Source organism: Mchenga conophoros, linkage group LG14 (assembly GCF_057382185.1).
Source record: "Mchenga conophoros isolate Kocher_MC1m ecotype Shallow Benthic linkage group LG14, M_conophoros_male_GT1.1, whole genome shotgun sequence".
In the NCBI taxonomy this organism is placed as follows: Eukaryota; Metazoa; Chordata; class Actinopteri; order Cichliformes; family Cichlidae; genus Mchenga; species Mchenga conophoros.
Genome location: NC_140539.1, coordinates 17,985,577 through 18,008,121, shown reverse-complemented (window position 1 = coordinate 18,008,121; position 22,545 = coordinate 17,985,577). Strand labels below are relative to the sequence as shown.

Here is a 22,545-nt window from a genome sequence, read left to right as displayed (position 1 = left end):
CTTTTTGATTTTCGCAGTGTTTCTAAATAGTTTGAAACAGCCAGGGTTTCACATTTCAGAATAGGCAGTGAAAAGAAAGTAAATGTCACCAGAATAAACTTGGTCTTCACTCGTGGTTGCTGAGTCTGAGTGCGAGGGCGCCGCTGGTTGTTGTTAGCTTTAATTGCCACCTCTCCCACCAGGAGGGTAAAAGCAACCCAGCAGATCAGAAAGTGATCTGCAAACTGATGCAGCCAGTAGACAGTGAGGTGTCTGCCCACACAACATGAGCATCGTGTGGTCACCCTCTGGTGTTATCAGTTTTTCAAGATGGGTTTCCCCCCAACTTGTTAAAGTTACAGTCACTGCGTGCGTGTGTGTGGGGGGGCGGGGGATTTTGTTTCTAAGAAAAAACATCTTGAATTTTTCTCTTTAAAATAATAGAAAGGCAATAAAACAGTTTTTATTTTTTAGAAAGTCTTATTTCAATGTCATACACACAGGCTCAATACAACAATCTGTAAGTTTAAACAGCACACATCTCTACAGTCACACAACTCTGTACATAGTGGTAAACATATCAATAGAAGACATTTTTAGTATATTCATCATGCAATCAGTTTATATGTGAAGACACTGATGAACTTTATTCTAACAGCATTCAAGAGAATAGTGGAATGCAGCGCACTTACAGTACAAACAAATACAAAAGACATGGATCACCTTAAAGGAGTAAAATAGAAAAGAATTCGTAGCCCTCATTCTCAAATGAGATTTAAACTCCTTCATTCGTGCCCTTCATTCTCTACAGCTGGCTGAGCTGTTCGGTGCTCATGTTGTAAATCGGGTTTTTGTATTCACAGTCTGAGAGGGAAAGAGTGGAAAATCGGGAGAGCAGTTCAGTGCACAGTATTATTCCATCTCTAACATGCCCACAGATGAAGTCAGCACTCACTGTCTTTGTTTTTCTTCTTCTCGCGGCCTGCTGGTAAAGAAACAGGTGAGGAAAGAACAGAAGTCAGTGTTTTGTGCTTATTCTCCAACAGTGACAAATAATTCTGATCATTTGGAGAAAACTCAGCGAACACTAACTACCTCTCTTTTGATTCTCCGCCTGCTTCGACTTGACGTGTTGCTTGCGGAGATCATGTTGGTTTACTGTGAAATAAAATGGACGAGTCAAAATCAGACAGAACTGAAATGATGATAGCATCATTATAAAAATAAAAGATGACTAGAATTGCTCATTCTACCGTAATAATGCTGACTGAAACTTGGTGGCCGTAATCTGCTGAAAAGCTCTAATGGGGTAAGAGAAGATGGTTACTTCACACTGTTACAATTTAGAAGTCACCAACAATGCAAACTGCAGTAAGCATATTGACTTTTTCTAAGCACCTAAATGAAATCTATGTTTGGTTCTCTGACTTTCCACCCTTTCAAAGCGAAACTGATCCAAATTTGGATAAATTCCACCGCTGCTTTGACCAGACTGTTGAGGCTGGGTCCTGTCCAGATACTGCACAGCTCCGTGTGGATTACTTCTGGTGGGGTCAGCACTGGTTGGGAACTGGTCATCATTTTCTATTGTTTGAGAACATTATATACTGAACTTTTTTTTTCCATTTTTCAGTTGATATACAATGACTTCAAAATGTTTGTTTAATAGTGAGGAAGAGAAGAAAAAGATGAGTAAACTCACCATAAACAAGATCATGAGTGTAGGGTCTTACTGCCTGTGGTACATGTACATGCACACCTACTGGTATGTTGATTGTTGTCACGGGTGGGGCACTGGGACCTGCAGTGAAACATTAGCAGAGTAACTGAAAGAGCTCTTCTGTTTGGTTCTGCTAAACATGAAGACAGCTTCACAAACAAAAAAGGGATGAATTAAATATGCAATTAACTGTCAAAGAGTGAATAAATGGTTGAAATAGCACCTTTAAAGTACGTTGGTTAACAATTGACCTAACAGTTACCTAATGATATTGATTAAAAACATCAAATTATTTTGTAAAACTATAAATGAACAGCTGAAAGGTAGTACACAGTCTATGATTTGATAGATAAAGACATGTTTTGTAGTTTTACCTCTGTATAGTGTGTTATGTATATTGTTGATATTATAATGCAAATTCACATGAACATTAAACATAATGGATAGCCATGAAAGTGATACTTGTATATGTATTTTATGCATCTGTCATACAATTTTAAACAGTAAGAAAGTAGTTAAATGATTTTAAAGCAAACGTTATTCTCTGTGAATACAAATTTCAAATGTCTTCTAGTTTACATCGAACAAATGAACATTACTGGAGTGACACAGAGTTGAAATTGTTGCTTACCCGGAGCAGCTGCACTACTGGGAATGACCGTACTCTTCTCTACTTTGCTGTTGCTTTTGTTGTTACGGATATCTACATCAGAATCAAAAAGTGAGTTCAATATGCAATGAGCCTCCTAAACAATCACTAAAACACTCAGCTTTGACTTTAAATTTCAGACAGAACAATTCTCACCTTTGCATTTTTTGTAAGTGTAGTAGCCACCAGTACCCAGCAGAAATAGAGCAGTCACACCAGCACAGATGTATATCACCAGCCATGGGATTTTTGTACCTGCATGAAGAGTTGCGGTTTAACAAGATCTATATCACAGGAAACAGAAACTTATTTATTTGTCCTTTTCGTGTGTGCTGGGTCTTGACATTTGTCATCCAAGGACAAAAGAAACAGTACAGGCCGCTGCTTAATATTGAATAAACTTAAAATCTACAAGTAAAAATCCACTTACCTATTTCATCCAGCACCACTAGAACACATTTTCCCTCCTCCTGTATACAGTGGTAAAATCCTATGTCAGCCTTTTCAAGATCATCAATTCTGATAGAGTAGTTCCCCTCTGAGCCCTGGTTTGGAAAGACTTTCACTCGGCCATTTCTGGGGTCCAGGAATGTAACGTGCCCTTTTGATGAGAGATTGAGCAATTGCCCTGAGCCACTGTAGTTCCACGTCACCCATTTGAACTTGCTTGTTTGAATGTTGCATGGTAGAAGCACAGATGAACCAAGTGGAACCTTCAGTCTGTGCTCTTCACCGATTTCTCCTAAATGTTCACAGGAGTCTTCATCATAAAGGGAAAAATGAAACAAAATAGAAAGTTTAGGTCACTCCCTTAAAGGATGTGGATTGTGACAAAGACTAATAATGTATAAGTGATAACCTTAATCATGCTTTTTAAAACCATTAACAATCTTATATGGCCCACCCACAAACAGGTAAAAAATGACCCTGTGTTACTATATCAAGGAGAAAAAGATCTTTTATGCAAATGTTAAAATAAAGTTAAAAATCAAGCAGATATACTCTTTAAAATGCAGATAAACAACAGTTTAGTTAAGTTTAAGCCAAAGTTGAACATTTCCTTTGTGTTTTCTTCAGGTGTTATGAGTGATCTTAAGATCACTTCATCTTTAGAAAAGAGGTTGCTGGTAGACTTTAGATCGCTGAAAGTTTACCTTGTTTCGTTTTCAGAATAGTTTTAATAATATTTAATAATATTATTATTTTGTGAATTTGCTCTGCAAATACCTTTGCATGACATAGAGTTCACCTTTTCTGCAATAAACACAAGTTGCCATGTGTCACTGTCAGAAAAAAACACATTGTCCCACCTCCGCACTGAGGTCTGGTTGGAATCCCTCACTGGTCATTCAGACCAAGTTTATTATTTAATTTAACTCTGTAGATGTCTCTTTTTTAAAAAAATCCAATGTCATGTCCCAGTTTTGCAACTGGTTTTAACCAGCTTGCTCTAAGATAGTTTATAGAAGATTTTACCCTAACATGATAGTTAAGTGATAGTTTAACGGTCTAAATACATTAAGTGTACTTTTCATTGGCCAGATTCTGAGCTCTTCACTCAGTAGAGTCAAATATTTACAAAAAGAAAAGAAAAAGAAAAAAAAGAGAGAATTGGAAGAAAACCTGACAGACTTATGTAGACATATATTTTCTAAACATTACATTAAAACTGGTTATTATTTTTTTACATTTTTAACATTATATTTTAAGATTTCTTAAAAAAAACAAAAAACTTACCATTTGAAGAAACACAAGTGAAGCACAGGGCAAAAAGGAGAGTCCACCTGGCAACGTGCATCTTCATCACCATCTTGTACAGTGTGAGCAGCACCCTGACGATGATATATTAACCTGTTCAAGCATCACGGAACAAAACCACAAGACCACCAGTTTCACTTCTTTGAAGAAATTCTTTATATTAACTGCAGCCAGATTAACGCAATCATTATTTTAACTGAGCAGCAGTCATGAAAAAAACCCCAAATGAAACCAAATGACTAAAAAAAATATCTTTCAAACAGTGATAATGTACTTTTGACAGACAGCAGAAAGGACCTGATGCAAAAGTCTGCTTCAGACCACTTCCTGTGGAAATGATGTTGATGTTTCCGGAGTACGAGACACAAAGAAAGATAAATATATGAAGTGATCATTGTCATGTGCAATGTCACATGCAGGTTTTCTTTTAATCAACATAAGATCCGAGTGTTGTGTTTTAAGTGAATTGGTTAATCAAAATTTCAGTTACTCAGCAATAGACAAAGACTCTGAGATGGGCCATGCTGTACATCAGATTTAAATTTTCATATAAAAGTTCTAATATTAATCTATTATAGAGTATACTTTAATATAACTATCATGGTATAACATTGTGTAAGTTCACATTTTGTTGGTTGCTTTTGTAGAATTGTTTAAATGTACATTAATACTTGGTGTGGTTTGGTAAACTGTAAGTAAATAAAGGTCACTGCCTCTGTCACTCAAATCCACGCCTCTGCAGTGTTTTGTCATGGTTTAAGGTTTCACAAGGTTGGGAAAGTTTCCAAGTCAGTCAAGGTTCAGTGCCACCTCAATTCTAATTTTGCTGATTCTGTTTTGAGAATTCATGGGTTAGGATTATATTTAAATATGTCTAAGGTGTTTTTCTGTCACTGTGTGGTATGAAATATCAGTCTATATGAATTTAAAGAGCTGGCAAACAACAGATTCACAATTCCAAAATAAAGGGACTTCATCTATCAGGTCATAGGTTAACCAGCTGAAGCCATGTGTGTTTCCTTTAGCTGTCACTGGCAGCTGTCCTTAGTTTTTGACTGAAATAAGTCCCACAGGAGTCCGACCTTAACATAAAAACAGTCACTTTCATCACAGGAAAAGTTGGATTTCAGGCCCTTTTATCAAACATTTGAACTTCTTTGGTACCTCTGGACATCATACCAAAAGATATAAAAATATATAATAGCTAATAGATTAAAAAATAAAATAAAATGTCAAACGGTGTAGTTTAAAACCATAAGTAACTAAATAGTATAGTATATAGCTATAGTGCTGAGAAATGTGTTTTTTCACCTCCCACTGGCTGTTTACTGTAAAAGCTTGTGCCGAATCTCTCATTTAAAGAAAATGTCATGTGAACATTGTCATCATAGTTTAGCCTGCCACCTGCAGGCTCTCAGCTATTCTACAAGTCATAATTTGTCTACAAAATGGAGAATGTAATTAATTCAAGACATAAAAGTTGGGCCAGTACTCCAGTATCTAATTAAATTTCTGCCAGGTAGCATTTAAGTATTTCTGTAGTTCCACCCAGAACTAGCAAAGTATACCCAATAAAGTGTCCACTGAGTGTATATATTTATTTTCTATTCCATCCATTGTAAGGATCTATGTTTCACTGGGTTTTCCACGTTTAAACAATAGTGACCCAAAACAAAAGTCATCAATTCGTTTTGACAGCTGCGCTTGTAGTCCTTCCTCGGAAGATTGTAGTTTCACCTTGGCAAACGTCATCAACATGAGACGCCGAACGAACGCCGCAGTTCTCTTACGCCCTTACAAATTCTCCTTCGCCGTTTTCCGTAACTCATATCACTTGACATGGAGGTCAAATAAAGTGTTTAAAAATGAGATAGGATGTAATTTATTTATTTAACTTTTCCGCAGTGCCTGTGTTGCCCGGACATGATCGAGCACAACTTCCGCTTTGTAAACCAATCAACTTTGCCTATTTTTCAGACGCGAGTATAAGTGTAAACGGATTGGCTGGTTCAATTTTCTTCGTCTCTTTTTGAATTTGGTGGTAGTTCACATGGGACTGTTTATTTTCTACCAGTAACTCTATGTTCTGTAGACAGGCAGGCGTATCTTCAGACACTAATAAGTTACACTATAGACTACTGCTGTACAAGTGGCAAGAATTGCTAACCTTTAAGGTGAGTCACGATTTTTACTACCGTTCGACTTAATAGACGTTACTGAACCCTTTGGCAGCTCTATTTCGGCGCAACAGTAGGTCGGCAGCTGGTGTTTTAAAACATTATGGTCAAAATAACTTTGCTGAAACATAGTGTAGATATTATTGTCAGGTACTTGTTAAGTAGTAGTAGTAGTAGTAGTAGTAGTAGTAGTAGTTAAAAAAAATGTCGTGCAACAATGTTAATCGGTGCTAATTGGATAGCTTGCAAGTATTTAACATAGCTTTTTGTTTTATAGTTTCCTGAGTGCAAATCCCTTTTTTTGAATAAAGGGTCAGCCAAGATGGAGATGAACTTGGCTGTAAAGTCTTTACTTTCCTGGGTAAGTTGAGTTATGTTAGTGGACATTACGGTGAAATGATTGCACTAATGTTTAAAGTTTTAATCACCCTTTTTTGTTTTGTTTTTTTTCTCTCCAAACTATAATTTTATAGGTGAACAGTTTAAAACTCTGTGACTCAGAGCTGACCATCGATGACTTGCAGGACGGAGTGATCTTACTTAGACTTGTTTATATGCTGTAAGTATGCTGGCAATGCGGTGTAATGTTTAGCCTGTGTAAACAGGGAGTGTCAGCGACTGACAGGGTGTTAAACGTGTTGGTTGTTTGCTTTTTGGAAAATATAGAGCTCCTACTTCCTTGCACCTCTCATCCGAGAAGCTTCCGAGAAGCTTCTCGGATGAGAGGTGAAACGTCTTCAAGTAACTTAAGAAGTCCAGACGCTTTTCTTTGCAAGCTCCTTTGACTACGATGACCTGGATGACTGAGAACCTTCACAGACATTTATTTTATTATATTTTTCTTCTTTTTCTTTGTCATTTTAGGAAAAAGCAGCCCATCCCCTGTCTAAATGATGCAAATGAGGATCGGTTCAGAGTCATTGCAGAGTTTCTAGAAAGTGAGTTTCTTTCTGGAGAGACTTCTTAAAAGAGTGTCTTTTTGTACGAGTGTGATATTAATACAAGATATATGTAATAAAGGCTCCAGCTGGTGAATCACAGCACTTTAGCTTATTGAGGCTTATGTTGTTCCAAACCAATGACTGAAGTACATATGATCAAAGGGGATTTCATGGTCTGATTGGGCTTAAACGGCTTTGTATTTCAGAAAGTGTTAATGTAGGAACTTGGAGCTCATCCTTACTTTAAACACATTGTTTTCTCTCCCTTAAATAACAGATATTTTGCACCTTTGGACACACCCTGCATTCCTGGGTGGGATCCAGATTGTGTCCTGGTAGATGGACTGCTACTTATTTAACACTTTTCTACTGTTACAGGGCGTGTTTTAGCCTACAAGCCAAATTCACTCATTCATATAACACACATTAACTCTAGTGGATAAGTGTTAGTTTGGGGTTTAGTGTCTTGCACAAGGACGCTTCAGTATGTGAGCAACTGACCTTCATGTTTAAAGATCATTGGCTTTTCTTCCTGAGCCTCACTGTAAAACTTCCTCACTGGTACCATTTTTATTATAATGGGAGATAAATATATTACTGACCTGAGCATGTGTGTGTTTTGTTGTTTAGGGGACTGCAGATTTAATGCAAGCAAGAGCTCTTCTCTGCGTTGGGACCACATTAGAGATGGCATCAGCCTAACAGCTGAAATTTCAAAGGTAAAAAACTTCCTCTTTGTTTTTCATTTTTCTTTTCAAAGGCCCAAAGAAAACACTTATCATACTTTTTCATTGCAACATCACTAGGTGCTTTTGTTGCTTGTATACCATGATATGATGAATGACCACTGCACTCTGAACATGTTGGACTGCGATGTGGAGGTAAGCTGGGAGCTGCTGGTGTATTGTGGTCACACTTATACATCTCATCTCATTTCTCATGAGTTGCTTGGTGCTATTATTTTAATTCTGTGTGTATTTATTTATTCCCACTCTGCTAGCGGGAACTAGCACACCTAACTAGTTCCTTTGTGATGGAGAGTGAGGGTTGTGTTTATTTGAGCGAGGAACTTGACGCTCATCTGAGAGGAAAACGTAAGTCGCAAATATGTCACTTTTGTTTTTCCCCTCCGAGGTAGACTGTAATAAGAAGTTTTTATCAAAACAAACTAACTAATTGGCTTGACTCTATTGTGCAATATTTGTCTCAGATTTGACTTTCTCTCAAGAAATATTTGAGCAATCAGCAGCCACCTCTGGTACCAACATGTCAAGCATCTCTTCCTTCTTGGGTGATGAGTCTCCTTTCTTCCACCGAACCAGTAGAATTAAATTTGTGGACATAGAAACTGTGGCTTCTTCTTCAGTCAGGTACCAGATATGACTTAAATATTTTCAGGTTATGTTGCAATATTCATTTTTATTCAGTTTTATGGATTATGTTAATCCAATCTTCCTTGTATTACATTATCTTATAATATACATGATGAAAATCCACAGGTTGTCATCATTTCGTTGAAAATCTTTACCTTTCTGATCTGCTTAATTCACACAGCAGTTCTCCTCTGGAGGATGTAATGAACACACCGAAATTTCAGCTGAGGAAAATGCAGCGACAGATGATCAAGGAGCGAGACTACCGAGATAGTTTGGAGAGGGAGCTGGCCAGCAAGATTGCGCTCATTGAACAAAGAGGTACTATCTGTTGAATGTATGGTTTGCATTTTGTTAGACTTGAGAAATGGCAAAATTCTTGTTAAAGCACCACTCATATTTGTCTAAGATTGTCTGCATTTTCATTTAAGCTTTTTATACTTGTCATGTTTTCAGTAGACTTTGCTTCGTGCTTTGGTTTTCTTTCTCTCTCTTTCCCAGAGTCTCGCATTAACCAGTTGCAGTACCGCCTGGATAAACTAAAGGAAGAACAAGGTGATCAGGAGCATGTTACCAAAGAACAAATTAATGAGCTTGAGATCAAGAACGATGAGTAAGTACCCAAGAACAGTGATTTATGAACCTATAACTAGGGATGGGAATTGATGAGATTTTCACGATTCCGATTCCTTTTTCGATTCTGTTTAACAACTTGATTCTTTATCGATTCTTGTTTTTAAAAAAGAAGAACACACAGGTCGATTAGCTTATAACTTTGTTTTATATCTTCTCTTTGAACAAGATAGAAATTTAGGAGTAACATGGCCTTACAAACCCAACAGTGAGATCTTAAGAGATTCACAGCCTAGGCTTCCAGTTAATTGAAACAGTGGGAACTGGTTCTCAACAAGAACCGGGTTTCGATTCCCATCCCTACCTATAAAATCATCATTTTAATATCACAACCATAACATCTAATTTCTATCCACAAAAGTTACACAATATTTTGTCATCATGTTGCCTAGCAACCCCCTAACAACAGACTAAATTCTGTACAACAGACTAATAGTCTGTACTTCAAGACCTTTGTACAGAAGTGTTTTAAAGTAAATTTTTTATTTATTTATTTATTTTCCAGCTTACAAAAGCGTCTTAATGAGATGCTGAAGCAAAATAAAGACCTCAAGACAAACACTTCACTCATGGAGCGCAAAGTGGATGAGCTTGCAGATGAAAACGGTGTGCTTTCTTCTCAGGTAATAACATGCAAAATATTCTGGGGTTTTTTTTTTTGTTTGTTTGTTTTTAAGTTGTTGTTTGTTTTGTTTTGTTTTTTTTCTTGAGGGTCTCTTAATTACACTAAAGATCTAATGAATGTGTCTGCTGTTACGGCTTCCAAACCTTTTGAGGCAAATCTGTGATAGTGAATTCTCACTCATGACAGGATTCAGTAAAGGTCATGTGCATTTCATGTTTCTGGAGAGTGTTTCACTAGTAGAAACCTTTTAAAGTATTGAGGAGTTTTTTGTGTCAGTTTTGAGATCAAAACATGGATTTGAAAAACCTTTTTAATTTTTAAAAATTTTCTCAGGTGAGAGCTGTGTGCTCACAGCTTGCCGCCTTTGAGACAGAAGTTGGTAGACTGACGGAAAGTCAAGCGTCCGCTCAGGAGGAGTGGAGAAACAAAAGAAACAATCTACAGTCTGAGCTCAACCAAGCAACTGCTCAAAAGGTATAGATTCACAAGAGATATTGTTTAACATGCATTCCTGTGTCATTCAGAGAAATCTGAATGCAAAAAGGACAATGAATAGGAAACATCATGTCTGTTGAAGACTCAGAAGAAAAGCACATTTAAATGCTCATGTCTGCCTATTTTATTATAAATAAAGAAGAGTAGTTATATTAGTTTTGTGTTGACTGTAAGTAATCTTATTTCTCCATTGCTCTCATTAAATGTTGGGTTTTATACAAATTAATTTACTGTAAGCTGCTCCCTTTCTCATTTCTCAGGAACTCCTTACAGAACAAATTCAAATCCTTCAAGGAAAGATTTCCTGTTTGGAGGATGAAATAAGCAAGGCCAGTAAGGATGAAGTTGGGGAAAATATGGGACCCATAGTAGAGGTAATTATATGTAAAAGCTAACAATTTTAAAAGCAAACTTAATTGAAAATATAAAAAATTTATAAAATATTATGGTAAGCGATAAACATCTTGAATTGTTTATTTTCAGTTAGGGCTGCTCGATTATGGCAAAAATGATAATCACGATTATTTTCACTGAAATTGAGATCTCGATTATTTGACGATATTTATTTAACAATAACAATGTGTTGAATAATGACTTTAAAGATTGTCAAAAAATAATATAAAATAGTGTGAAAATACTGATAACCGTGCAAATGTTTGCAATATAAAAAATAAATGAAAAATGTAAACATCTATGTTTAGTGAACTTTGCAGTGTTGCTCTGTGGTGCAGCTACGACACTGTAGCAAAGTTTACACACTGTGTCTACTTGATCCACGTCTGACTCCGCCAATCCATAATGTTTCCACACCACTGAAGTTTTTTACCTCTCTTTTCAACCAACGGCAGTCACTCTCCTCTCCAAATAACTTCTGCTGAGCTTTCCGAGCATCCCTCGGGTCCTCTTAATCAGCGGCCCCCGAACCGGTACCGGTCCGAGTCGTTTGGTACCGGGCCGCGAGAGTTGAGGCTCAGGTGTGAAATGTATAGTTTTCAGGGTTTTTATCGTTTTTCAGCATTATTTTGTTATCGTTTTTATCATTTACTTGGTTTTCCTTGGTCTTTTCACGTGTGGTATGAATAAATTTTCTTTTTTTCGGTACTGGTACTAGTTTTATTTTGTTGTATTTATACGCGACACCTTAAAGGCCGGTCCATGAAAATATTGTCGGGCATAAACCGGTCCGTGGCGCAAAAAAGGTTGTGGACCGCTTCTCTGACACGTGTTCGAAATGCAGAGAGGTGTGCTCAGTCATTTTTAATGATCGTTGAAAGCCCAGATCGTAATCGTGATTAAAATTCGATTAATTGAGCAGCCCTATTTTCAGTTTAAGTTTGGAAATTTTATTTTCTACTTCATTGATTATAATTGTTGGTTCTTCTTAAATTGCCAGAGAGAAATGTTGGAGACTGAAATCAGGGGTTTGAAGAATGAGCTAGACACTACACATTTCTCCCTGAAAAAGGCTGAGCTGGAGATTCATGCTAAAACTCAGCAACTGGAGGAATGCCACCAAGAAATTAAGGAGATACATGAGCAGAGGGGAGTTCTTCAAGAAGAGATCAGAGTCCTTAAGCTTCAGCTTGAGCAGGTTGAGGAGCAAACAAATGAGCAGACAGACAGGCTACAACAGCATATTGCTGCTTGTGAACAAGAAATTAAAAAACTACAGGAAATTAAGCAAGCAAAGGAAGATCTTCTTCATCAGACTGAAGAAAAGGTGAACGATCTTGAGACAAAGTTAGCTGCTGCTACTTCTCTGTTGGCTGTTAAAGAGCAACAAATTAACAGTCTCAAAGATGAAGTTGACATTCTTACACATGAAACTAACAAAAACAAAGATGAAATTCAAGCCAAAGAAGAAGAGCTTGCCAAGTTACTTCTTGAGAAGTCTAATGTGCAAGAAACTCTCAGTGACAAAATCCAGATCTTAACAGCTCAAGTGGAAGACCTTAGTTCATCTCTCAAACAGGCGGAGCAGGAAATTCACATGAAGCAAGACTTACTAGATAAAACCACACAAGAGAATGTCCAACAAATAGAGCTACTTCAACAACAAAGTGCTGAACATATGGAAGCACTCGAGAAGCAGAAGACAGCATCTCGAGAAGAAATCAAGAGGCTAAATGCAGATATTCATGCTAAGGAAGAACAGATGGCTCGGCTAGAGACTGAGGCCTCTACATGCTCTGAATTGTTGCAGCAAGAGCTTGATGATCTGAACAACCAAATAAAGAGCATGACCCATTCTCTTGAGATGGCCAAGGAGCACGCTCAAGCCAGAGAAGCTGTAATGGCCAAACAGCAAGAGGAAAGCACTTTGCAGATTGAAGAGCTTAGGAAGCAAATTTCAGTTCTTGAAGCAGAAGTGAATCGACTGAAGCAGGAAATCCAGACTAAAGAGGCTGAGGTAGATGAGATGAAGACCAACAACTACATGGAGTCAGAGGCTCTACAGAATGAGATCCAAAGTCTTCAGGGTCAAGTGCAGTGTTTGAATGAATCACTGAAGACTGCAACAGAGCAGGCTCAGGTTAAAGAAAACCTGCTGAAACAGAAGGAATTTGAGTTTTCTCAGGAAAAGGACTCTCTACAAAACATGATGATGACCTCAGAAGAAGAGGTAAAGCGGCTGAGGGAGCAGGTCGAGGCCAAAGAAGAACAACTGGTCACACTTAGAAAAGAGGGCTCAATCCACTCTGACATGCTAGAACAAGAGATCGAAACTCTGAAAAACCAAGTATGTGACACGAGAGAGTCTCTCACAAAGGCAGAGGAGAAGTTTCAAGAGCAGCTAGTTGTGCTTGAAAAACAGGAGCAGGAGAGCGTCGTCCAGAAAGAGCTGTTGCAGCGACAACTGTTTGCCTCTGAGGAAGAGATGAAGCGAATGAAAAATGAGGTCCAGGCAAAAGAGGAACAGATGGCTCTGCTAGAGACTGAGGCCTCTACACGCTCTGAATTGTTGCAGCAAGAGCTTGATGATCTGAACAACCAAATAAAGAGCATGACCCATTCTCTTGAGATGGCCAAGGAGCACGCTCAAGCCAGAGAAGCTGTAATGGCCAAACAGCAAGAGGAAAGCACTTTGCAGAGTGAAGAGCTTGGGAAACACATTTCAGTTCTTGAGGCAGAAGTAAATAGAATGAAGCAGGAAATCCAGACTAAAGAGGCTGAGGTAGATGAGATGAAGACCAACAACTACATGGAGTCAGAGGCTCTACAGAATGAGATCCAAAGTCTTCAGGGTCAAGTGCAGTGTTTGAATGAATCACTGAAGACTGCAACAGAGCAGGCTCAGGTTAAAGAAAACCTGCTGAAACAGAAGGAATTTGAGTTTTCTCGGGAAAAGGACTCTCTACAAAATATGGTGATGACCTCAGAAGAAGAGGTAAAGCGGCTGAGGGAGCAGGTCGAGGCCAAAGAAGAACAACTGGTCACACTTAGAAAAGAGGGCTCAATCCACTCTGACATGCTAGAACAAGAGATCGAAACTCTAAAATCCAACGTGAATACTATGAGAGAGTCTCTCACAAAGGCAGAGGACGAGTTTCAAAAGCAGCTAGTTGCACTTGAAAAACAGGAGCAGGAGAGCGTCGTCCAGAAAGAGCTGTTGCAGCGACAACTGTTTGCCTCTGAGGAAGAGATGAAGCGAATGAAAAATGAGGTCCAGGCAAAAGAGGAACAGATGGCTCTGCTAGAGACTGAGGCCTCTACACGCTCTGAATTGTTACAGCAAGAGCTTGATGATCTGAACAACCAAATAAAGAGCATGACCCATTCTCTTGAGATGGCCAAGGAGCACGCTCAAGCCAGAGAAGCTGTAATGGCCAAACAGCAAGAGGAAAGCACTTTGCAGATTGAAGAGCTTAGGAAGCAAATTTCAGTTCTTGAAGCAGAAGTGAATCGACTGAAGCAGGAAATCCAGACTAAAGAGGCTGAGGTAGATGAGATGAAGACCAACAACTACATGGAGTCAGAGGCTCTACAGAATGAGATCCAAAGTCTTCAGGGTCAAGTGCAGTGTTTGAATGAATCACTGAAGACTGCAACAGAGCAGGCTCAGGTTAAAGAAAACCTGCTGAAACAGAAGGAATTTGAGTTTTCTCAGGAAAAGGACTCTCTACAAAATATGGTGATGACCTCAGAAGATGAGGTAAAGCGGCTGAGAGAGCAGGTCGAGGCCAAAGAAGAACAACTGGTCACACTTAGAAAAGAGGGCTCAATCCACTCTGACATGCTAGAACAAGAGATCGAAACTCTGAAAAACCAAGTATGTGACATGAGAGAGTCTCTCACAAAGGCAGAGGAGAAGGTTAAAGTCCTTCAGGCAGAGTTGTCAGTTGTCAAGACACTTGGAGCTGATAAAGACCAAAGTATAAACACACTCAGAGAGGAGGTCACTGCTCAAGCTAACGTGATACAAAAAACAAAAGCTGAAGCTGAAGCTAGTGAGAAACTTGTGGCTGAGATACAACAGGAGAGCTCCAAACAGACCTATGTTCTCCACAATGAGATCCAGGATTTGAAGGAGGAGGTGGAAAGGCTTCTGGCCAAAGAGCAGAAATTAGTTGAAACTCAGCAAGAGTCTGCTCAGCAAATAAACCTCCTTCAGCAACAGCTTGCATCCGCAGCTGCAGAGTTGACACAACATGAAGCAACACAAGTTACTAACATCAGGTTGAAAGAGACTGTGCAGGAGATGCAGGTTACCACACTCAAAGAGAAGGATACTCTTGTCCAAGAAAAACAGGTGCTTTTGGTTAGAATACTCCAGGCAGAAAAAGATCATGAAGCCATAGTTTTTGAGAAGGAAAGACTTCTCCAAGCCAACCTGGCCCTAAAGAGGGAGAATGTAGCCTCACGGAAGCTTGAGTCTGTACTGCAGCAAGAGCTGGAAATACTGAAAATGGAGAATGAGAAATTGCTGAAAGAGCAAGAGAAAGCAGAAGAAATTGAGCTAATCAAGAGAGATCTGCAGGAACAGCTTGCCACTAAATCAGAGGCTGCTGAACACTACAAGGCTCAGGTTGGTGTGACCAGAAACTGTTACAAAATATATTTTACTGCTTGTGACTGAACATCTGTTTGGATTTGTTTGAGAATGTAATCATTTTTATTTCTGCTTATCTCTTAATATAATTGTTTTGTTCATGAGAATTTTTTTGTGTGTGAGATAAATGATCTGGACTAGAAAATTAAGATACGTGTTTTGAATACCACAGATGGAGAAGGCTGCAAATCATTACAACAGCAAGAAGCAGCTTCTCCAGAAAAGCCAAGAAGAAGTGGATGCTCTCAAGCTTTCTCTTGAAGCTAAAGAACATGAAATGCACACTATGATAATGGAAAAGAAAGTACTTCAGCTTGATTTGGACAAGGCTCAAGCCAATGAGAAGACATTTTCACACAGGGTGGCCAGCTTGGAGGCACAGGTTAGTATTGCAGTTTAAAGCATGACGATTGAACACAATAAGCAGAAACAGAAGAAATTAAAACCACACCTGAATTTTATTTTATTTTTTTAGCATTTTAACCTGTTCTGTCACAATTTCTTTACTTTCAGCTTGCCTGTGCTGACCAGAATTTAAGAGTACAGAATAAGATTCATGCCAATGGAGGCAGTGCAACAAGCTCGTGTTTCTTTGAGGTGCCTTACTCAAACTCGGGGGTTTGCACTAGAGCACAGGTGAAGAGAGCTATGAGCTCAGATAGCCTGGACCAGAGCAGTATGGAAGACTCTCTAAACTCCACAAGGTAAGTGTTGGGTTAAGGTTTCTCAGAATCTTTTTATAGGACTTGTTCACCAAACAGACGGGAAAATAAATTAAACGCACAGAACAAAGTTAAAAGATTGGTGTTCTAAAGAAGAGGAGATGCAAAATCTTTTAAAAGCTGTGACTTGAGTAACAGATAACTGAAGCCCACCTTGTACAGGATGGCTCCAGCTGAAGTCAGTGTGTTCTTGGACTAAAATGCATTACATGACTCACACGATGATGCAGTAATGCATTACAAATGGAAAACAATCCAAATGGGATGACAAATTGATATTCATGTTTCAGGGGCTGTGGCCCATAAATTCTGACATGCCTCCACTCTGTGTTCCTACACACATCCTCAAACTTCATTTCAATCCCAACGACACACCTGTGATGTTTCATGACTACTGTAGTACTGACAAAACACAATATGTCCCACTAGACACACAAACACCTGCCAGAATTCTGAATATCACCTTTGTGGTAGTTCTCCCAAAAACAACTGTATACATGCAGACACTCACTGTGTGGAAGGTGAAAGTGTTATATTGGATTTGGAAAGATTTAGTGGGGGTAGTGGTTAATGCACACTGTTTTCTTTCTTTTTTTTTTTTAAAACAAACTTTTTCAGAAAACTCTCAGCGCCCGATGAATCCAGCACACCACTTGTTCGCAGTTCAGAACGCTTGGCAGCCAAACGCCGGGGTCTAAAGGCCGAGTCACTGGAAACTTTGTACTTTACTCCTATAAACACCAGACAAGTCAAGAGGTGCTTTTGTGGTCATACTCCTTATGCATTTTTAGCTCTAGATTGGTTGTGATCTTACCAAGACGTGTTTTATTATCAAGACAAAATTTAAGAATTAGCAGTGATTATATCTTGTCCCCTAATATTGTGCGATTACGAAACACTTTGCAACTCTTTACTCCTTTAAGGAGTGAGTACTTTATTTCCTGGTTACTGTAGTAAAATAATTTATTATTCAGACCCTTTAACATTTGTTCTTAAATGTAATTTTAATGTATAAAACTGAATAGGACACAATTGTACAGATAATTGTGTCTAAATTGTATTTCATGTATTAGAAACAATACTGATTTAATTGCTTTCAAAATCTTTCATTTTCAAATTCCTTTTCTTTCTCAGGACCGGTGCAGAGGAAATTATGGATTCAACCCAAAAAAATCCAACTTCGTCAGTCAAACGCCGCAGAACCACACAGGTTATAAACATCACTATGACCAAGGTGGAGGAAACTCACACACGCTTACTGCATGTTCACAATAATACACACTGATAAAATTGGTTCATTTTTAATATTCTCTGTATTTTTTTTAAATTACAGGTGTTTCAACTTCACTATTTATGTAATTTAGTCACTATGCTGATGAAGGTTTACTAGTATTATTGTTATTGTTTCATTTAACCAGTTTCTAAAATTTCTCTGATGATGCCTTTCTCTAACAAGGAATCACTGTCTCAAGTTTTAACTATCATACTAAAAGATTAGTTGACTAATAGATCTTTGTGTACATCACTTGCTTGTTGGCAGCACATAATAATTCACCGCAGCACCTTAACAATACATTTAAGTGGTCCAACGTTTCCCCTTCTAAATATCCCAAAACTTCCATCCGAGTATTACTGTAGTTGTGACTGTTGATTTCTGATCTGTAGAAGACCCCGGGCTGCGGTGAAGCTGATGAGACCTTCTACAGCCTGGCTTCAGCTCGCTCCCAGCCAAACCTCGCTAATGCAAACTCTGCCCGGCCCATGTCTATGGAGCTGTTTGACACTCCCGCCAGAAGGACCAGCTCTGCCAGCGACCAACTCATTGGGCTTCCAGGGTACAGACGGAGCACCATCCATGTACAGCGTGAGTAAAAGGATCAGTTTTCCCTCCTGAAAGGAAAGAGTTGCAGAATCGTGATGGAACTTCATTTAAGTTTTAAATCGTAATTCTAATAAGCCTTCAGAGAGAAACAGCATTATTTATAATGCAGTTATAACATTATTAAATTACTGTATAGTTGGAGCAACTCAGGCTGCTTGATTATGGAAGAAATATAATTGCAGTTATTACAATTGTAAAGATTATTTAATTAAAATTATTTCAACTAACCACCTCCCTTTACTAGTTATAATTCACTTTTTATATAACTAAATTTATATAAGTATGTAACTTGTATTTGTGAGTGATTTCAAGCTAAATTTCTGTTACTGATGTGGCCCACCTGCAGTACCTTTGTGGCCCATAAGGGGGCGCTGGCCCACACTTTGGGAATCACTGTTTTTGATGGAAGCTGAAATTGGAGCTGCACGTTCATAGTAACAACTGTAAAACCTGAGATTTGTGTGTGTGTGTAACTGTTTTGCGTCATCTGTTTCTTTTCAGCCACCAGTACCTTCTGCGTTGGAGCAGAAAACGAGCCTGATGGTGGACCTGAAGACTGGCAGAGGATTGCGGAGCTCCAGTCCAGGAACAAGGCCTGTCTGCCTCACCTAAAAAGCAGCTACCCTGTTGAGTCTGAGGTGATAAGAAAAGAACTTGGATGCCAAATTTCTCAAATAGTGTGTTGGGTGGCTGTAGCTCAGGTGGCAGAGCAGGTCAGCTACTAATCAGAGGGTCGGTGGTTCGATCCCAGGCTGCCTCCTGGCTGCATGGCTGCATCCAAATATCCTTGGGCAAGATACTAACTCCATGTTTGCCTACTGGTGGTGGTCAGAGGGCCCGGTGGCGCCAGTGTCTGGCAGCCTCGCCTCTGTCAGTGCGTCCCAGGGCAGCTGTGGCTACAACGTAGCTTGCCATCGCCAGTGTGTGAATGTGTGTGTGGGTGAATGACTGAATGTAGTGTAAAGCACTTTGGGGTCCTTAGGGACTGAGTAAAGCACTATACAAATGCAGGCCATTTACCATTTGTTCCTAATTAAACGTCTGTATACTGAATGCACTAAAATCTTTCTTCTTCTAGACTGGAAGGAGCGGTCCATTGGTTTTTACAGACGAAGAGCTGCGTACAGGTGACCCGTCAGACACAATCCGCCGAGCATCCATGGTTCCAAGCCAGCTGCGGGATTCCCTCATCTCACATCGACAGTCACTCATGTTGGGGCAGGTGGGTGCTGCTGCCGGCACTCGCTCCGACCGTCTGTCCTTGATGCCAGGCCAGCTACCCTCAAGGACCGCCAGCTCCTATCAGCTGAGGAGCCCAAAAGGCACAAAGCAGCCTTCATCCACATTGTCCCTACACCAAACTTCACCTGAGGTTGGTTGAACCATGAACAGGAAACTGTGGTATACTATTACTGGTGGATAGTATATTGTATAGTTATTGAATAGTCATCCAAAATAAGTAGAAAAATGTTTAAAATGTAACTTTATGTTTGCTTTTTATCTCAACCTGAAGAAAAAGATGAAAGCCAGCTGCTTCCCTCGTCCACTCACCCCGAAAAACAGGAGCGTGAGCAGTGGTCCTTCGAGCTCTACTCTTCGTGCTGCCCTCAGCCCAGTGAGTGTAATTTTAGCTCACACAAAATTGTGACAAAACTTTGTTTTTGAGCGCTTTGCTAAGTTTCACTTGCATTACTCTCAGGCTGAGCTGAGGCAGTCAATGATGTTTACCATCGAAAACACCCCTAAAAGCAATAACTACCTGAAGAAACATCTGAACAAGCTGCGCAGCTCTGCACGTAAATCCCCAGGCGACAGCTTGAAGAAGTCGCCTGCTCAGACGAGCGCACGCAAGCACCAGGAAAAAATGCCATCGGGGAGTTCACGTGGTGGTGTGAGACAAGCTGGGAGAACTGGAAACTTTAAATCACCTCAAGTGGTAACGAAAGGATCGAGGAAATCTCCCCAAGCTGCCAGCAGATCTGCAAAGTCTCCTGGATTGACAGCCAGCGCTCGCAAGGTAAACATCTGACACTTCAGTGGTTTATGAAAGGACAACAGCACAGGGTGTGGTTTTTATTTCTGACATGTGCAACAACATTTTATTGTATTCAGATGTTATTAAATCTTGTTTTGTAGCAGTGTTGCTGAAATGCATTTTCCTGAGTTTTGGTTTAATCTTTGTCTTTTTCTTTTCTTTCAAACTTACAGATGATGCGAAGGATGAAAGTCTGATGACTGGTCAAGCCCCCCACATCCGTTCACCCACAAATAGTTCATCGGGACTTTGTTTTTAACAGTTCATCATTCTTTTTCCATGTTTGTTTTGCTTCTTAATCTTTGTATTATATGCACATGTTTCTCAGTTAATCGATTTTAAATGGTATTTCAGGAAATGGATTTTTTTTTTTTTTTTTTTACCTGCAATTGTATTTTGATTTTTTTTGTAAATAAATTTCTGAATGATTTGGGAGTTCAGGCGCTTCATTTCACTGGTGGTGCCATAAATGGCCAGAACAGAAGCCTAAATTGTTTTGTTTTTTTACTGATTATGGGATTTTACTGAGCCATGTAATGAAAGTAACTTTTCTTTCTACAGATCATATTTTACATGTGAGGGCCGTGATGCCGACAACAGGTTTAGTTTGTTAACCCCAAACACAGGAAGCGTTTCTGTTCCAGAAACAGAGCTAACTTTAACAGTTACTCTGGCAAATAAATCAAATATCACATTTAAATTTAAATGTGGGTTTAAAATCAAAACTATGCTCTCTGTTGACTGTTTGCCTAACTGCAACACAAGTGTACAAACTCAGTAAAAACCAAGCAGAGTATTACTAAAGGAGGGAAGCATTTGTACATAAAAAAGAAACGTTAAGTGCAGATCCATATGTCTCAACTGATGTTTTAACAAAACCTTTTGAAGGAAATTTCCATCCCGGGTTTCCTCCGTGGCGTGAGCGATAAGCAGTTTTGTCCTTTCCTTATAAGACTCCTAATTATTCAAAGTAACACTCAAGTATGCCGTTCAGCAGGTTAGTTACAGCGCCGGGAGCAGTTAGGAGAACAAAGTGACACAGACTGTTCAGATTGCTCTCCCACAATCAACTCAAAGGTTTAAGTACACAACAGCTTATATAGAGGAAAAAGGTTCGTGTGTCAGCAGGTTCTCAGTTCAAACCGGTACAGACCAAATAAGGAAACGTCTTCCTGCCTTGTGAGCAAAGAAGTATCCTTTGTGTAGTTTATCTCTTCAGTTACAATTTATGATCATCCCAGCAAAATACACTCCTAGACATAGAATACAGAGTTCTTTCATTAGTGAATTCTGAAACAAACCACCTGGCTTTTTAACAAGCTCTTTTCTAAAAGATAAGGAAGGGAGGATGGGAGTAAGGAAGTGGTCTCGTCTCTGTGGTATTTTCGACCTTGGGGTACCAGCCTGTGATTCTTACACATCAATTCTTGGGTCAGAGAGAAAGAGAAAAACAACTAGTAAATGGGCCTTATTGAGTAACAGTTTTCCTGTATAATATCACAATAAAACAATATCCTGTAAATGCTACCATGGTATCAAAATATCACAACACCTTTTTAGTACAAATAGCACACAGATTACTGCTGCTGGATCCTAAGAGTCACAGCAACAACAGACTGTAATGTCTGCTGAGGTCTCAGCAACAAGAACTAAACAGCCCTGACTCATGTCTGCACTTTAAGACAAAAACATAGTCTGCAGGTTAGAAATGAATCACAAATCAAACAATTTGGCCCAAGTTCAGACCAAGAAGACACCTTTTGGTACACGACTGTTCATGTTGCACAGCAGCGATCAGAGCTCTGTTGTTGTAAAGGAACCACTTGTGATATTGTAAAAGGCACCGTATGTATATGATGTACTGACTTTATTAAACAGATCAGAGGACAAATCATGGCTTGGCAAACAGTTTTTCATCAAAGATGCTGTGGACAGCACCCTGCAGCACGTCTGTCCTCTGACTTATACTTGCTCTGACTCTGGAGGAGCTGATCAGCACTAACTCATCAGGAAGCTGTATGGATATCCATGGTACTTGGCTCTGAAGATCGACAGCAACCAACTGAAGAACAGCATAACTAGACCGATACCTGCAACACACATAACTTTTTTTTTTTTCTGGAGACATAAATGGTGTTTATTGTGTTTTGTTTTTATAAGGGACAGACATGACTGGGGGATAGGACAGGGAGAAAGAATGAAAGAAAGAGAGGGAGAGAGAAAACCAAAGGGGAGAAGAGACGGTGAGAAGGGGGAGAAGAAAGAAAAAAACAAACAAACAAAAAAACAAAACACCTGGGTCACCTGTATGGAGAAAAAAAACAGAAGAGAAAGCAAACAACAAAGAGCAACATAATAAAAAAAAAAACCAGCACCATCACAATAAACTAGCTAGCAGTAGATATCAGTAGATACTAAATAATAAACGATATTGTGCATCACGCAAGATAGACAGCGCACAATGTGCTTTGAGGCAGCAGCCAAGAAAGCTGTAGTCCGCGTCTGT

At 39.2% G+C, this 22,545-nt stretch overlaps 2 protein-coding genes across 7 annotated transcripts; one reads left to right on the top strand and one right to left on the bottom strand.

Moving 5' to 3' along the window:
• Positions 1 to 429: 429 nt before the first annotated feature.
• On the bottom strand, positions 430 to 4,441 carry LOC146559561 (uncharacterized). The gene is made up of 10 exons (XM_085245634.1): positions 4,086 to 4,441; positions 2,779 to 3,108; positions 2,505 to 2,603; positions 2,331 to 2,402; positions 1,682 to 1,780; positions 1,378 to 1,563; positions 1,233 to 1,280; positions 1,075 to 1,137; positions 935 to 964; positions 430 to 843 (listed from the first exon to the last, which is right to left on the bottom strand). The coding sequence occupies exons 1-10, from the start codon at positions 4,156 to 4,158 to the stop codon at positions 785 to 787; spliced, it is 1,059 nt and encodes a 352-aa protein (XP_085101760.1). The 5' UTR covers positions 4,159 to 4,441; the 3' UTR covers positions 430 to 784.
• Positions 4,442 to 6,036: 1,595 nt separating this feature from the next.
• LOC146559560 (uncharacterized) lies at positions 6,037 to 20,474 on the top strand. 6 transcript variants are annotated; one of them, XM_085245631.1, is made up of 24 exons: positions 6,043 to 6,280; positions 6,561 to 6,644; positions 6,757 to 6,842; positions 7,148 to 7,221; positions 7,855 to 7,943; positions 8,031 to 8,105; positions 8,225 to 8,318; positions 8,435 to 8,594; positions 8,779 to 8,918; positions 9,099 to 9,210; positions 9,736 to 9,853; positions 10,189 to 10,329; positions 10,611 to 10,724; positions 11,744 to 15,376; positions 15,573 to 15,782; positions 15,914 to 16,104; positions 16,741 to 16,878; positions 17,257 to 17,332; positions 17,791 to 17,986; positions 18,506 to 18,642; positions 19,083 to 19,376; positions 19,518 to 19,619; positions 19,704 to 20,021; positions 20,213 to 20,474. In XM_085245631.1, exons 1-24 carry the CDS (start codon positions 6,188 to 6,190, stop codon positions 20,234 to 20,236), a joined length of 6,699 nt encoding a protein of 2,232 aa, XP_085101757.1. In that variant the 5' UTR covers positions 6,043 to 6,187; the 3' UTR covers positions 20,237 to 20,474. The 6 variants fall into 6 exon arrangements, with proteins under 6 accessions (XP_085101759.1, XP_085101757.1, XP_085101755.1 ...); XM_085245629.1 differs by having other exon boundaries at positions 17,257 to 17,356; XM_085245630.1 differs by having other exon boundaries at positions 6,044 to 6,280; positions 17,788 to 17,986.
• Positions 20,475 to 22,545: the final 2,071 nt, after the last annotated feature.